General features: G+C 31.3%; 9 protein-coding genes across 9 annotated transcripts; 4 read left to right on the plus strand and 5 right to left on the minus strand.

Moving 5' to 3' along the window:
- Positions 1–2,179: 2,179 nt before the first annotated feature.
- On the plus strand, positions 2,180–3,037 carry PTH1 (aminoacyl-tRNA hydrolase; the record flags this gene model as incomplete). Its single annotated transcript, XM_020194254.1, has 1 exon — positions 2,180–3,037. One exon carries the CDS (start codon positions 2,180–2,182, stop codon positions 3,035–3,037), a length of 858 nt encoding a protein of 285 aa, XP_020049647.1.
- A 326-nt stretch (positions 3,038–3,363) lies between these two features.
- Positions 3,364–5,263, minus strand: ASCRUDRAFT_10858 (uncharacterized protein). Its single transcript, XM_020188712.1, has one exon. The coding sequence runs from the start codon at positions 5,116–5,118 to the stop codon at positions 3,469–3,471; it is 1,650 nt and encodes a 549-aa protein (XP_020049648.1). The 5' UTR covers positions 5,119–5,263; the 3' UTR covers positions 3,364–3,468.
- A 513-nt stretch (positions 5,264–5,776) lies between these two features.
- On the plus strand, positions 5,777–6,859 carry ASCRUDRAFT_67456 (ketopantoate reductase family protein; the record flags this gene model as incomplete). The annotated part of the gene is made up of 1 exon (XM_020191392.1): positions 5,777–6,859. One exon carries the CDS (start codon positions 5,777–5,779, stop codon positions 6,857–6,859), a length of 1,083 nt encoding a protein of 360 aa, XP_020049649.1.
- A 245-nt stretch (positions 6,860–7,104) lies between these two features.
- On the minus strand, positions 7,105–7,785 carry ASCRUDRAFT_30761 (copper transporter family protein; the record flags this gene model as incomplete). Its single annotated transcript, XM_020190216.1, has 2 exons — positions 7,105–7,387; positions 7,499–7,785. 2 exons carry the CDS (start codon positions 7,783–7,785, stop codon positions 7,105–7,107), a joined length of 570 nt encoding a protein of 189 aa, XP_020049650.1.
- Positions 7,786–8,560: 775 nt separating this feature from the next.
- On the plus strand, positions 8,561–9,145 carry CTR3 (high-affinity Cu transporter CTR3; the record flags this gene model as incomplete). Its single annotated transcript, XM_020189932.2, has 1 exon — positions 8,561–9,145. A coding segment is annotated over one exon (585 nt), but the record flags the coding sequence as incomplete, so codon positions are not given.
- Positions 9,146–10,038: 893 nt separating this feature from the next.
- On the minus strand, positions 10,039–11,592 carry MRE11 (MRX complex nuclease subunit; the record flags this gene model as incomplete). Its single annotated transcript, XM_020190026.1, has 1 exon — positions 10,039–11,592. A coding segment is annotated over one exon (1,554 nt), but the record flags the coding sequence as incomplete, so codon positions are not given.
- A 94-nt stretch (positions 11,593–11,686) lies between these two features.
- CUS1 (U2 snRNP complex subunit CUS1) lies at positions 11,687–13,686 on the minus strand. Its single transcript, XM_020192192.1, has one exon. It carries the CDS (start codon positions 13,679–13,681, stop codon positions 11,834–11,836), a length of 1,848 nt encoding a protein of 615 aa, XP_020049653.1. The 5' UTR covers positions 13,682–13,686; the 3' UTR covers positions 11,687–11,833.
- Positions 13,687–13,801: 115 nt separating this feature from the next.
- On the minus strand, positions 13,802–14,487 carry ASCRUDRAFT_73228 (uncharacterized protein). Its single transcript, XM_020192193.1, has 3 exons — positions 14,256–14,487; positions 14,149–14,191; positions 13,802–14,032 (listed from the first exon to the last, which is right to left on the minus strand). The coding sequence occupies exons 1-3, from the start codon at positions 14,466–14,468 to the stop codon at positions 13,908–13,910; spliced, it is 381 nt and encodes a 126-aa protein (XP_020049654.1). The 5' UTR covers positions 14,469–14,487; the 3' UTR covers positions 13,802–13,907.
- Positions 14,488–14,782: 295 nt separating this feature from the next.
- On the plus strand, positions 14,783–15,787 carry RRG7 (Rrg7p; the record flags this gene model as incomplete). Its single annotated transcript, XM_020190098.1, has 1 exon — positions 14,783–15,787. One exon carries the CDS (start codon positions 14,783–14,785, stop codon positions 15,785–15,787), a length of 1,005 nt encoding a protein of 334 aa, XP_020049655.1.
- Between the last annotated feature and the right edge of the window lie 90 nt (positions 15,788–15,877).

Consider the following 15,877-nt stretch of genomic DNA (forward strand, 5'->3'; position numbering starts at 1 on the left):
CTCGTAGTCATTTGAAGAAGTATGACAGTAATTGAGTAAATTTTTGAGTAAATTTGAATTTTCATTAAAATTTTCATTATTAATGTCATTTTTGTTATGTAAATTAAAAAAAATATTATAATCTAAATATAGTATATTATTGTCTATATTATTTTCTTTATTGTTATTGTTATTTTGGTAATTATTTGATAGGTAATTATTAATTGCTAGCAATTTTAATAGATGATTATAGTTGAAAAAAACTGAAGAAAATTGATTATTTCTTTGGAAATATTTATAATTTGAGAATAACAAATTTTTAATTAATTTAATCAAGTTTCTGTTACTATTGAAATTATCAATTTTATTAAGATTGTTGTGGTTATTATCATTATTATCAAGAATATTATTCAAAATATTAATCGAGTCATTGTAAGATAATACAATTGGGTTGAAACCAATTGATTTCATGAATAATAACCATTTTTTCAATAGGGATTTATTATAATTTAGAAAATTTTCATTATCATTATTTATGAGATCAAAATCATTGAAAAAAGTTAAAACTGGGCAGTTGTTTTTAGAATAATAGTTATTGTTATTTAAAAATGATAAGTAATTTTGTTGGTTTAAAAGATTGATATTTGAATCAATTGGGATCATAAATTGGAATTGATCACTTCGGGTGGGTTTGCTATCATCTAAATCATCAACAGGATTTATATGGTCATTATGGTTATAATTGTTGATGTAGTTGTTAATATAATTATTTGGGATAAGATTCGAAATTTCAAGATTTAGAAAAATAATGAAAGACAAAGAAAAAAACAAAATTACCAATAAAAGATGTCTTCTTCTCCTTTTATGATTAAAAATTGAGACTAGTAACATATATACATTTCTTTTAGTGACTCTTTTGGTTGAAATTGACATTATTTGAAGGAATGGAGAGGTTCGTGCAAGTAAATCAGTTTATGCTGTGGAAAGAAATGGAGAGGTGTGAACATTTACAGCGAAAGGTGAAAAAAGCATAAAAGACAGTGGAAAACAGCAGCAGAGTATCAGAATACCAAAAAAACCAGCACAAAGGACCAGAAGTAAATAGCACCTTCAGAAGCACCTTCAGAAGCAGCAGGAGAAGCAGAGACAGCAGAAACAGCAGAGGAAGCAGAGGAAGCAAAGCCAACATCTTCACCAAAGTGCTATGTCAGGTGCTTATATTGTTAAAACAGAATATGTTTTAGTGCGTGTACTTTAAACTTATAATAAATACCTGCATTAAATGGTCGCAGACACATAAGACGGTATGCTAAAGTATACGTGTTCCATGCACCTTACGTGCAGCTTAACGCGTGCGGAAAAGCGCGGAGCTTGCGGCTATTTACGTTGTCCCGAAGTGTTTACGGTGATTTGGCGTACACTCGTAACTTGTCGTAGCCTGTCTATCCTTCCGACGGGTCGGAGCGGGTCGGAGCGCGCCCTGAGAAAAGCAGGCGTATTTGGGACGAGATGGTGAAGCACAAAAAGAAATGGTGAAAACAGAAGATGAAGAGAGGACGAAATAAGAAGACGAAAAGAAGTTGGAATGAAGACACACTGAAGACGAAATGAAAATGAAATAAAGACGACGGCTAATTGCAGTGGAATAGATAAGAGGGCAGTCCCTGCCTCGTTGCCATTTATCTGCCTCCTCTCATTCGACAGGTAAAACCAGTTTATCATTCACCAGTCATCAGCTCATTAAGGTGCTTTTCTGTCTATTTCCTAATCAACCAACTTTCCACAAATAATTACAAATCAATCTCTTTTTTACTACAAGCTTTTCCTCCTTTTTTTCGATTATTCTACTCACATTGTAATATCTTGTCAACTGCTTCACAATTACAACACATTCACAGTTCCAGCTGTTCAAATTGAGCCCTTTCTCTTCAATTTATGCCCAATTGATTTCAATTCTTTGTTTCTATTATTAAAATTAAAATTCAATTTACCTCTTGCTGCTTTTATCACAACCGTAATCAAAACAATTTTCAAAAAATTTTCTTTCATAATCATCTTTCCCAATCTTAAATCATTGATTTAATCACTTTTCTGTCAACATCTCTGGTCAATATACTTATTCAGCCTATTCCTATCTTTGCAATTCTTTATTATAAATACTACTTTACATCCTCCTGCTTTTTCTTTGATCCATTTAAAAATGTTTAAATTATTCAAATCAATTAATTCATTAAACTCATTAGCTGCAAAACCTGCAAAACCTACAACCACCTCATTGATTTTGTTATCCAATTCTACCAAATTACCTCAAACAACTCCAAAATTATTGAATTTCTCATCTAATATGCCCAAAGCAAGAAATTACTCAAAGAAATCTAAATCAAATAACCAAAGAAACAGAAATAATAACAACACAAATCTAATGAGAAATAATTCTCTATTTTCTGTTGATCCAAATAAACCTCCTCTATTGATTCTTTCTTCTGTTGGTAATCCTGAAAATCAGTTTGGTTTAACAAGACACAACGCTGGTCATATAATATTGAACTATTTGAAGTTAATCTACAATTATCCAAATTTTTCTAAATTAAATGGTTTTTCAAATGGTGTAGTATCCAGATTTGACTCCCCATCAACAAACAATCTAATCTTATACAAATCAACCAATTATATGAATGAATCCGCAAAGTCTTTTGCCTCTCAAATTCCATATTTATCTAATCAATTTGGTAATTTCTATAATATCTGCTTAGTTGTCATACATGATGAATTATCTTTGCCTTTGGGAAAAATTCAAATCAGAAAAAGATGTTCCTCTCCAAGAGGCCACAACGGCTTAAAATCAATCCAATCCTCCAATATTGGTGCTAATTTCATCACTGTTAGTATAGGTATTGGTAGACCTGACTCAAGAGACCCAAATGTGGTAAGCGACTATGTTCTTTCCAATTTCAATAATAATGAATTGCTATCTTTAAATCAAACTGCAACTCAGTTATATAACCATATTGAGCAAATGAAACTTGGTCAATATGTTTATGAAATCAATGATAATTAAAAATATTTAACAATATCAATCTTTTAAAAATATTTAAAAAAAAATTTAAAAAAAACCAAAAATTTTCAAAAAAAAAACGTATTATCATTTACTGAATTTACACTTTATTCCTTGTTTTAGATTTCTCCATTTAGATTTTTTATAAACCAACATATACAACCATACATTACTAGAAATCGTTAACATTTTTTATTTTTGTTTTATTACTATGTTTATATTATTTTATTAATCACCTTTTTTTTCTCAATTTATTATAAACCTATTAGATCATTTTTAAATTATGAAATTATTATAAAATTTCTGTTATATTTTACATTTTTTTTTTTACTTTTCATTTTTTTTTATGTACTGTTTTTATCAGTGTATATAGCATAATTATTAAATAGCACTTGTATAAAATCTCTTTCTCTCTCTTTTCAAGGGTAGAAATATTAACTATTTAACGATGTAATAACTTTTGATATTACTTTAATTGATTTGATTAAATTTTTTTTAACATGAGTTATGTAATTTTCTTTTAAAATTATATAATTTTGTTGAATTTGCAATCTTTTTGTTGCTCTTTGATCATCAATAAATAATGCACTATCTATCCAATTATTGCGCTTCTTATCCAATTTTTCAAAGTTTTTAATTATTTCATTCATTGACTTTTCATAATCTTCAAAGATATAATCATAAACAGCTCCTAATTTTTCCCAATTGAATTTAATTAATTCATTTTTATTTTCAATTCCATTTTCAATTTCAATTTCATTTTCAATTTCATTTTTGTTGTTTTTGTAATTATTATTTTCTTTATCTAATGATGATCTTTTACTTATAATTGAAGAATTTAATAAATTTACCATTACATCATCATTATATTTTCTATAATCATTTAGTATTTTGTCTTGATTTATTTTAAATAATTCAAACAATTCATTATCTGTTGGGTCATTATTTTTTTCAGTATTAATAATAAATTTATTGGAATTTTTCAATGCTGTTTTGAAATCTTCAAATAATATGTTATTCCTTTTTAATAAGTTATTAATATTTGAATTTTCTTCCTCAATATTAATATCAAAAGAATTATCATTACCATTATCACTGTTATCATTAATATCATTATTATTTTTATTATTTTTGTTATTATCATTTTTATCTTGATTTTCCTTTTGATTTTTATTATTACCATAATTATTGTTACTATTATTTTTATCATTATTTTTTTTTCCATTGATATCATTATCATTATCGGAATTTTCAAGCGATTGTAGATCATTTAGTAAATTTCTTTTTACATCAATTATATCTGAGTTTTTAATGTGATCCACATTATCCAAATGATCAAATTCATTTGTTATGTTACATAGTTCATTCCCTACGATTTTCAATTTATCATAATTTGATAGATTTAGATTTTGCAAAGATGGGGTCACCTCATTATCGGGAGATATAAATTTTTGTTTTTCTTTTTGTTTTTGTTTTTTCTTGAGTGCTTGCTGAGTTTTTTTTTCGTTTTCCATTTTATCAATTTTGTTTTTGGTTTTGTTGTTGTTTTCTTCAATTTCTTTTGTATCCATTTCTGCTTCTTCTTTCATTGTATTTTTAGACATGATCACTTTCTTATCAACCTGAACATTATCATTGATACTTGTCAAGGTTGTATCATTGCCAGGCAATTCAACATCAATATCATAATTTGGGTCTCGGTCACTTTTAGAAGAAGTCATTGAAAAGGCAATTGAGGACGCTATTGTTGCCATAGAAGTATTTAATTCATCAAAGGTTATTACGTTTTGATTGTTGTTATTGTTAATTTCAACGGCGTTATTATTGTTAGGATAGTTTTGGTTTAGTGTCTTTTTCGATTTTTTGATTTTGGTATTTTTAGCAGCTTTTGTAATCTTATTCAAATCCACATTTGGCTTTAAAGAGTTAATTGGCTCATTTGAGTTTGATGACTTGTTTGATTTGATTGATCTAATTGATTTTGGATGTGGAGTGACCTTCTTTTCTACTTTGTCTGGAGTGGTGAATGGATCAAAAGCATGTTTGTTGTTACTATTAGTGGTTGTGGATGAAGTTAATGCCATCTCAGCTTGGGCCTGTGTGAGTAAAGATTGGCGATTGTGTATCAGCTCTGCCTCTTACTAGGGCAGTGGGCAGGGCTAATTATCAATTTGTCAAGATATTGCCGGATGAGACGCTGCTGGTGAATATATCTTTGAGCAATTGAAGATTAAGCGCTGAAGGTCTTGAATATAATCAAGATACAATTGAGGAAGAGAAACGAAAAGCCCTGAGAGAAGCATATATACCTGCGCCCATTCCCAATCGGGTAAAACGCGATGGCCCAGTACTGTGGATCTGAAAAGTACTGATCCGCGGATCTGGAAGTCAATTAAAGCCCCGCGTCTATATGCATCAGAATTTCGAGCAGATGTCCCGCATATTCAGACGTCCCGCGGGTAGCTGTCGACGAAACCTTACCCAAAACAAGGGCCGGAACAGGGCCGGAACCGCTGTGAACTGATAGCTGATAGATTTCGCTTTTCTCGACTGTCTAATCTAATCAAAGAGATATCAACAATCTTTCTCGATATTTTCAGTGGTTGGATTACTAAACATTTCTTCTTGATCAATATAAATAATAGACATTTTACCGTATTTTTGAGAACTATTTCTCTTTTCTTTTTTGTTTTCAATTGAAATACAATAGTAATACAATAGTAATCAGGTAATTCGTCAACAATGGCTATAGATTTAGACTCCCAATCTTATTCCGACTATTGCAATCCAGAAAATGAAATTTCAAAGGTCTTATTAATCGGTGCAGGAGGTGTTGGTGCTGTTGTTGCTTATTCGTTAGACTACAATCAGAAATGCAGTGTATCACTTGTTGTGAGAAGAGATTATCCTGTGGTTAGCAAAGAGGGTTATCAATTTGATTCAATTGATTATGGGAAGATTTCAAATTGGAAACCTAGAGATGGGTCTATTTTTGCTAATATATCGGATGCAATTAAAGATAAACCATATGATTACATTTTAATTTCAACTAAAAACTTGCCAGATATAACCAAGTTTGAAAATATTATCGAACCTTTAGTGATTGAAAAAAAAACCACGATAATTTTGTTTCAAAATGGGTTTGGTAATGAAGTTCCATTTTTTGAAAAGTACCCAAATAATATTATTTTAAGTGGCGTCACATTGATTGGTTCTCATAACGATAATGGGAAAATCCATCAAATTCAAAAGGATAGAACATATGTGAGTTATTTTAATAACAAACACATTTCTACAAAGATTCAAGAAAAGAAAACTTTGGATTTCATCTCAATCTATCAAAATTCTACCAATCAAATTATCTATCAGCCAGATGCTCAATATCATAGATATAGAAAATTGGTGTACAATGCCACTTTAAACACTACGTGTGCTATCACTGGTGTTGATGTTGGAAGAATTGATGCATTTGGTGGATTGCAAACCATAATTGTACCTGCAATGAAAGAGATTATTTCAATCGCAAAGGCTGACGGTGTAAATTTACCTGACGAAATTATAACCGATTTGATTCATTCAGATGATGGTGATTATTTTGAACCTTCGATGTTGATTGATGTTAAAAAGGGAAATCCAATGGAATTGGAAGTTATTCTTGGAAATGTGCTAAAAAAGGCTAAGCTTTTCAATATTGATTGTCCCAAATTATCAATGCTTTATAGTTTATTGTCAATTATTCAATTTAGATTAAAAGAGAAGAAAGGTTTAATTCCAGCATTGCCAAAAGATAGACCAATCAATCCAGATACAGTTTATCATTTATAAAATCATATCATATCGGGATTTTTCAGACTAGTTTCCCCAAAATAATTTCAATAGAAATAAAATCAATAGAAGTTGTTTTTAATTATACTATTTAATACAAATTTGTAGATAATTGAAAATAAGAGATAAAATAAAAAAAAATAAAATAAACAATTAATTGATTCATTAACAGAGAGAATTACAAAGATAAAAATAAAATAAAATAAAATAAAATAAAATAAAAATTAGCAGATGGTCAACATAAATTAACAACAACACTTGGAAACTGGGGCAGCTACTTTGGTAAAAGATTTCTTATTCACCACTGCTAAAGGCTCATATCCGAAAAGTAATTTGCCAAAGAAACAACCCAATATGCAAGTGATAATAATATAACCATTATAATACATCCATAACAACATAATTAAATAAGAACAAGTCCATTCCACCATAAAAAACAATGATTTTAGTGAATGTTCAGCAATACTGGGCATAATCACCACATCATCTGCATTATGTGATTTTTTAGCTGTAAATAACCAAGAGTGACTTAAAACTTTGAAAATTGGTCCAAAAAATCCCCCAATTACACCACTGCTATTTTTATTAGCAGCTATATTTTTCTCATTGATGTCTTCGTTATCAGTGCTATCTCCCAACTTGATTTTTTCATTCTCGCAATTGTCGACATTATCACAAACAATCTGTAATTGAGCAGTCTTGTAATCAACAATAGCATTATCGTACTCTTTGACGACTCTGTGAACCCAATAGTAAGCCAATATAAAGAAGAAAACCCCAATACAACTTCCAGCAAACATGCTCTTTGACCTTACATGCCACGATCTTGCAAGAAAACATGAATCAATAGTGTACCAATTCCACAACATGGAAATCTTGCACGAAGCACTTGTACTACTACTACTACTGCTGCTGCTACTTGACATATCCATCTTGAAATGCTGTTTCTATAGTATTATATTCTGTTTGATTTAGCTGTTTGTTAGAGACACAAGGATTGAAAGCGAAAACTAATCTGTGCTACAAAAGAATGGAACTGGCTCAATTATATATCATTTCCTCGAAGAAAGCCACTTCATGGAAACAATTCAGTAACAGTCCTTTAAAGGAATATATTAGTTTTCTCATCAAGAGGTGATTGAATATATCCACGAGCAAATTTGACAGTTTTAGGAAGTAATATTACTGTTTTTTTGGAAATCTTGTTTAGTAAACAGCCCCCAGTCTGCACCAGCATTTTTGCACATTGAAAACAGGGCCCTGTTCGGCCACAACGATCACAAAGCGAGCAAATATTTCTTTTTTGAAGATTCTTTTCTTTGGAAATTTGCTCAAAAACAGCTCTGGTGAAGATGCTTTGATGAAGTTATTCTCTTCTCTTTCCCAGATCTAGCTCGATGTGGGAGCAGATATATAAGCTCTGCTGTTTCCTGATGTTGATGCTGGACCACTTCACCAACTCTTACTTCCTTTAATACTGGTTCTGTGAAAATGCAATCGATGAGTGAAATGGATATGGATATGCAAATGTCGACAAGCCTTATCAGCTCTGCTACTTCGATGGTGATGAACATGGCTTCTTCCTCGATGGATCATTCAATGGACCATTCAATGCATATGGCAGCTACAACCTCCTCTTCAATGGAAATGAATATGGCTTCTGCGACTGCTACTTCCTCTGCTGCTCACTCGCATTCCTCTGGCTCATCTTGCAAAATGAGTATGCTTTGGAATTGGTATTCTATTGATACTTGCTTGATCTCGAGAACTTGGAAAAATGATACCAAGGCAAAATTTGCTGGTTCGTGTGTTGGTGTATTTTTCCTCTTAATCGCTGTTCAATGGTTTAGAAGAGTAATGAGAGAGTATAAGAGAACCATTCTTCAAAACAAGAAATCCCAACTAGCTAACACAAATATCAGCTCTTTATCCACAAAGACTAATAACTTCAAACTTCAAAGCTCTCCGATTCAAGATTTTTTGGTTCCCATCTTATCTTGTCTCTCACATAACTGGTTCTGGGCTTTGAATTCTCAAAATGCCATAGTTAAAAATGATAACATCTACATATATCCAAACGTTTTGGAACACATTTTTTATTGTGCATTAGACACCATTGAATGGAGTGTTCATCATGTTGTCATGTTGTTGTTTATGTATTTTAATGGTTATATTTTCATTTCATGTATGGTTGGTGCTATGGTTGGTTACTTTTTATTTCATTACGAACCAATGTCAAAACAGGCTAATTCTACAAACGATGAAGAAAAGCGATGCTGCCGTTAATACCTTTGATCTTTATTGTATGTGCAGCTTTTCTTTTCTCTCTTTTATTTGCTTCTTTAACGTCATTTTGTATAATTTCTATTTCCTAGTTTAGCTTATCCATTTTCCAAATCTATGAAAAAACACCTAATCCTAATGTTTTATTCTTATCTTCTACTAAAATTACTCATTAAATCAAATATCGAACTTTGTGTACTTGTATCTTTAGAAGCTATTTTCCTTCCACGACCTCTAGTGGTTTTTCTGCTCGAAACACTTCTTCGGCCTCTATTACTAGCTCCTGCTCTGCTTCTCCCTCTAACTGATCTTGATTTGGGTTTTGGAACTTCAACCATTTCCATTTCCAAATCCTCTTCTGCTTCATCATCATTTTCCTCTTGTTTATCTTCTGCTCCACTTTCGTCACTTGAAAAATGTTCTGATGGCGATTCTTCAGAACTTTCATTCTGTATTTTTTTTCTGTTTCTTCTACTTTTTTGTCCTTTATCTTTTCTACCATCATAAACAGCTATCTCATCAATCTCTTCATCCAAATTATAAGATACAGCCGTATTTCGTTTTCGAAACCTTGACGTAGGTCTTGAGATATTTTTTTCAACTCCAGCAACATCTTCCGTTTCACTATCTGAGACTCTGAGAGCAACATCATAATCTTGATTTTTACCAGTTTGTTTTTTATTTGATGCAATTTTCGATGGCCTAATTGCAGTCTCTTTAAATTGTTGCCGAGAACTCTTGAGCCTTCTAGAATTTCTAGTTTCAGCTACTCTTTGTAAAATTTCCTCATCGCTATCAATATCTAATACATTTTCTTTGCTTTTAACGATACTCTTTCTTGTGCCACTTCCCAATTTCTTTTTCTCATTTTTCAATTCCAGAATGATGTTCATACCTTCTGTGACTTCAGCCTTCATCAATAATTTAAAATCGTTTTTCAATTCAGTATCAATAAATTCCTTCAACGCTTGTTTATCTTCTTTGTCAACAAATCTTTTAACTGCCTCATTGATTCCATCTTCAGATAATAAAGATAATTCAGAATCCTTCAAAAAACTATTCACCAAGTTTTGAACTTCCAATTTGATGTTGACATCATTTCTATTCTCATCATCACTATCATCTCCTCTTTTCGATGTGCCCCTTCTATTGCTTGCAAAACTTTTTTTTCTATAAAACTGAACAACATTATTGACATTTGCAATACGCCCAACAAATCTATTACTAAATCTTCTAGGATTTTCTACTTCATAACCTCCACTATAATCAACTCTTAATCTGATTAAAGGTAAAGGGAATTTTGAATCTATCCTCTTTTTTCTTTCCTCTTCCTTTTCCTCTTCCTTTTCCTCTTCCTCTTCCTCTTCCTCATTATCTTCAAATATTTCTGCATTTTGCGTCACCCACTGCTCTTTTGCCTTTTCAATTAAACTCTCAGTTTCATTAATTAAATATCGCGTAATCTCTGATTTGGTTGTTGGCCCAGGAATAATTCCAGAGTTTTTTAAAGATATTTCGGCCATTATAAATGGTCTAATTGTTTCAAGTTTTATAGGTTCGATACTATAATCCAACTGATTTATTGATAAAACAAAAACTTTTTTTTCTACTGCCTCACCTTCGCATAACGATGTGGCAATAGAAGAACCAGGCTGCAAAGTATTAAATCCAGTTTGGCTATTTGTAACAGTGTATGGAATGCATTCATGTTCATGGCCCCAAATTACCAAATCTAAAAACTTTGGTAAAAACTCCTCTGGTAGGTATGCTGTATTAACATGAGCAAAATGATTTTGGTGCACACACATGAGATTAAACCATTCATTTGATCTTATTGTTGGTGTTAAAAATTTAACTCCCCCATCTCGAAATGTTTTAAACAATCTTTCATCTCTAACACTTGCCATGCCAAACAAGCTCAATTTAGTTAGGCCTTTTTGGAATAACAAAGGACGAATATTAATTCTATCACTTTGTAAAACCTTGCCAAAGTGGTTTACAAACCCACAAACCGATAAAACATCCATTGGAGCCAAAAGACCATCGCCACTAATATCATCATGATTCCCACTAATCGAAAAAATTGGAATTGATATATTGAGGTTTGGATCTTCATAATTCACCATGTTGATTCCATCGTCTAGAGATAGACTTGGGTCACTGAGTAATTCCAATTCGCAGGGCTTGTCCCCAAAACAGTTCATTCTGATCGACCTCATTACATGATATAAAGACTTCTTTGAGGGCTTGTTGACATGAAACAAATCTCCAGACTGAAGAATCATATCCACATCCTGATCTTTGGCTATTTTCAACACTTCATCAAAGGATTGCCATGAATCATTTCCAGTGATTGGGTCATTCTCATTGTATCCAACATGGTTGTCTGTTGTTATCAATATCCTGATAGTATCATCAGAAGGCTGTATGGGATTCGAGACTTGTGGCATTAGAAACAAAGCAAGATATCTTTACCAATTTCACTATTTTCACTTTTGAAGGTTGAAAAAAAGAATCCGATCAAAGTTTTCTCCGCTTAATATTTATGCATTGAAAATGCCAGGGGCCTAAGATTTGGTCTAACATATCTATTGAATATAATACAATTGCAATTTACAATTACAATTACAGTTGTAATTGTAGCTAGCGATATATGTATATGTAACTATAAACTTTTGGTTGTAATTATGATCAAAACTTGAAGTCGTTTTGATATTTGGAACGATCATATCTTTTTCTTTTTGAGGTGGAATCATTGTTGTTATCTTTAGTATTCTGTTTTTGATTTTGATTTTGATTTTGATTTTGATTTTGATTTTGACTTTGATTTTGACTTGGTAATCTATATGTATGTTTGCCTTTCCTTGAATCAGAGTATTTTTCTTCTTCCAATACTTGATATAATACCTTTGGTTTATTATCTTCTTTTTCTGATTTTGATTTATCATATAATGATGGCATGTCTATATCATCAAGAGAAGCAGTAGTTCCAAATTCAATTATAGGAACAGCTTCAACATCATTTTCTTTATAATTATTGCTGTCTTCATCACTGTCGTTATCACTTTCACTACTTGAATTTATTTTTGCATCAACATCAACATCACCTTCTTCTTCTTCCTCATCATTTTCATCTTCTTCCTCATCTTCTTTAAGTTTGCCCCATCCAGTGGGTTGAATTGGAACTAATAATGCATTGTTTTTAGCTTCATTAATGCTATCTTCATTACGATTATTTGTATATTGATTACTAAAGTCAGGAACATTGATTCCTGGAATAACTAAATTGGGATAACTAGGAGGAGTTCCAAATCGCTGCATATTCATTATCCAGGGAGGAAGAGCACCTTCTGGTATTCCCAATGCATAATATAATCTTTTTGATAATTTTCCTGGTCTAAAATCCGAGATTTCAATTTCATCATTTTCTCTTCCTTCATAATAGAGTTGGCCATATTTCAACAATTTTGGTTTTTTTTGATATTTGAAAAACGCTTGATGTAATTTTTGATAATCAATATCAATTTTCCCCATTTTGGGTTGAGTTTTTTCTCTTGTTCTTTGTTTTAAAGTTGATTCGTTTAATTGAGTTGTATCTCTCATATCGGTTATACCAGTATTACGTATGAATTCAGGTAATTCAAAGGGCTTCTTTTCGATACCTCTTTTTGAAGATAAATATTCTCTTTTAATTTGCCAATGGAAGGGAATCGGTACTATGTTCTTTAAGCATTTAATTTGAACCAATAGTTTTGGATATGGGGCGTCAACATCAAACCATTCAACCATTTCGGGTCTTTTGGCTTCGACTTTTAATACGGATAAAGGAATTTTATTTAATTTCCGTAATTTTCTTTTACTTAGTTTTTCAAGTTGATTTTCATTATTATTATTATTGGTACTGGTATTTTTGTGATTAGTATTATTATTGGAAAATTCGGAGGTGGGATCTAAACCCTGCTCCAACTCTAAAATAGAGTTGGATAAAGGTTTTTCATCATCACTATAAAACATATCTTCTTTATCATTGGATTGATTTTTATCTTTAATATCATCTTTGGAGTCAGAAAATTCATCAGCATTAAATTTGTCAAAGACCTTTTTAAAGTCTTGGTAAGTTGGGTCACTTAAATATTTATCAATTTCAGATTGGAATATTTTTCCATTACTCTGGTTGTATGGGAGAAATTCATCATCATCGTTGATATCATTGGGAAGAGTATTATCATCATAAATATTGCCTTCATTGAGACTCATTTTAATGGATTCTAAGAATGCATCTGCCTGTATTTTTCCAGAAGATACACTATTGTTTACATTTTTAAGCTGTGCTATATCTTTATTTAAGACTATTTGGTTAAATTGATCTTTATTATTTATATTATCGGATTGAACATTCTGGGTATTATTTTTAATATCATTTTTAATGTCATTTTTAATGTCATTTTTCAATTTGGTTATTTCTTCGTTAGCTATCAATTTCTTGAGTTTTGCTCTTTCTCTTCTTAATTGGTTTTTTGATTTTTTCACTTTTGACATTATTCAAAGATATTTATTAAAACTATTTAATTGTAAAATCTATTAAAGATAAATAGAATGAAATGAAATGAAATGACGAAAAGGATTTAAAGATAAAGATGAAAGAAAACCTTCACGAATGCCGGGTAATTTTTTCTCAGAATGAGGAAGAGAGTTAATGAAGAAGAGTTAATTTTGCAAAGTAAAAAAGATGAAATAAATTTTATGAAAAGAAAACTAGGTCGGCTTATGAGATTGTTATTTCCTCAGATCCAGCAGGAAGGGAAGATGGATTTATGTTTGAGATAGACTCATTCTCGGTTTTTCTTATTTTGAGTTCCATGTCAGTCAATTTTTTGGTTATTTTTTCAACTTTTTCCATGATAAAAAGTTTGTTAGTTATTATTTCAAAAAATAAAAAATGCAATGACATAATTGAGAAATTAAATTTGAAAATCTATAGAATTTCCAGACTTTTATCAACATACTATTATTGTTTATTTCCAGGTCAGACTCTTCAACTTTTTTCAACTGATGTGAAGAATAAGTTAGTATTAATAAAGATATGGAAATTGAAAGAAATAAGAAAACATACTAGGTTACCTAAAAGGGTCTCTAAATCAGTAGCCACTTCGAATATCGAAACAGCCTTTTTCAGCTCACTGGCTTTGAGAAGGTCACTGTGTAAATTCAGGCTGCTGGATAAGCCATGGTTGTTTCCACTGGAATGCAAAGGCTCGTTACTGAAGCTTTCCTTTGAATTGGGAGAAGCATCGATCAAGGGAGAGGTCTTTGTAGAGGTGCTCATGGTGGAGATAGAAGAGAAGAGAGAGGAAGCTCGAGGTGATACGACTTTGGATTGTTATCAGTTATTTTTGGAGCCAAAACAGGAAAGAGCAGGAGGCCTCTCTGGTTTACGTAATCTGATGCTGGATGCAACGTTTGATGAGTCAGCACTGCGGACCAATATATACGCAGGGACTCAGATCCGCAGTGTCTTAATCTGCCGAAGAATTTGGAGCTGGAATTGAATAAATGTTTCAAGAGCACGAAGAGATGTTGCTAAGGACTAGCACACAAAGGATATTTGGGGTTAATGCTCTTGGGGGTAGAGCAAGATGGATGCCGGTTTTTTGCTGCAGATATACATCGAACTTGGGTGAAGGCAGTCTTGTGTCGAAAGACAGGCCAACTGCTTTGATTGAGATTGAAGAGTATTTGGCAGATTGCCAAAAAAGAACAGTGGATACGAAATCAGCAGTATTTAAGGGAACATTGTATGAGTTGCAGACTAAATACATTTTGGAAAAGTTTCTACATATGTGCAAGATTGTTAGAACCGGGGGATCGTATGATGGAGGAGTTGATTTGAAAGGGTATTGGGATTTAAGTGAATATAAAATAAAAAAGATAGAGGATAGTCAAGTACGAAGACTAAATGTTAAGGCGTTAAAAGGTACTCTGAAGATATATTCATTGGTAACGAGAGAAGAAAATAATCAAGAATATTCAATGAAGAAAACCCCGGCATATGTTCAATGTAAAAATACAGATAAGAAACTTGCAGCCAAATTATTCCTTGAATTGGTTGGGGTATTTAATAGTATTGTTCCAGTTAATAAGAGAGGGTGTTCATTTTTTTTTGTTGTTTCACCTACATCATTAACATATAATGCCTCGAAAGTGGTGTCTACAATAAAAGTACCATTTGTCTTTTTAACTATATCCCGAATAAAATTCAGGGGCATCAGAAATGGAAAAAGAGAGTATGCATATGAAAATTATTATGGTGGAAATTTATTAAAGTATTATAGAAATGATAAGGCTAAATGTTTGTTGTTAAATTTAAATGATTTTTTCTCAATTAATAGTTTAATCGAGGGATATTTTGAAAAAAGGGAAAGACTAAATAAAGAAGCTAGAAAAAGCAGTAAAAGTTCAAATGAACAACTAAGTAAGAAAGTAGCCAAATCAAAGACTGGATTGAAAAATGAAAATACTAATACCACTGATAATAACATTGATAATAACATTGATAATAACATTGATAATAACATTGATAATAAAATTGATAATAATACTGATATTGATATTGATAGTGTGAAACCAAAGTCAGTGTTAATTTGAAAAGTGTTATCTTTTCAAAACTAAAAGAAAAGAATATCGTTTTATTTTTTTTTAAAAGTTTGATTATTACAATAGCATGTAAAACACAAA

Source organism: Ascoidea rubescens (assembly GCF_001661345.1).
Source record: "Ascoidea rubescens DSM 1968 unplaced genomic scaffold ASCRUscaffold_1, whole genome shotgun sequence".
NCBI classification, from domain to species: domain Eukaryota; kingdom Fungi; phylum Ascomycota; class Saccharomycetes; order Ascoideales; family Ascoideaceae; genus Ascoidea; species Ascoidea rubescens.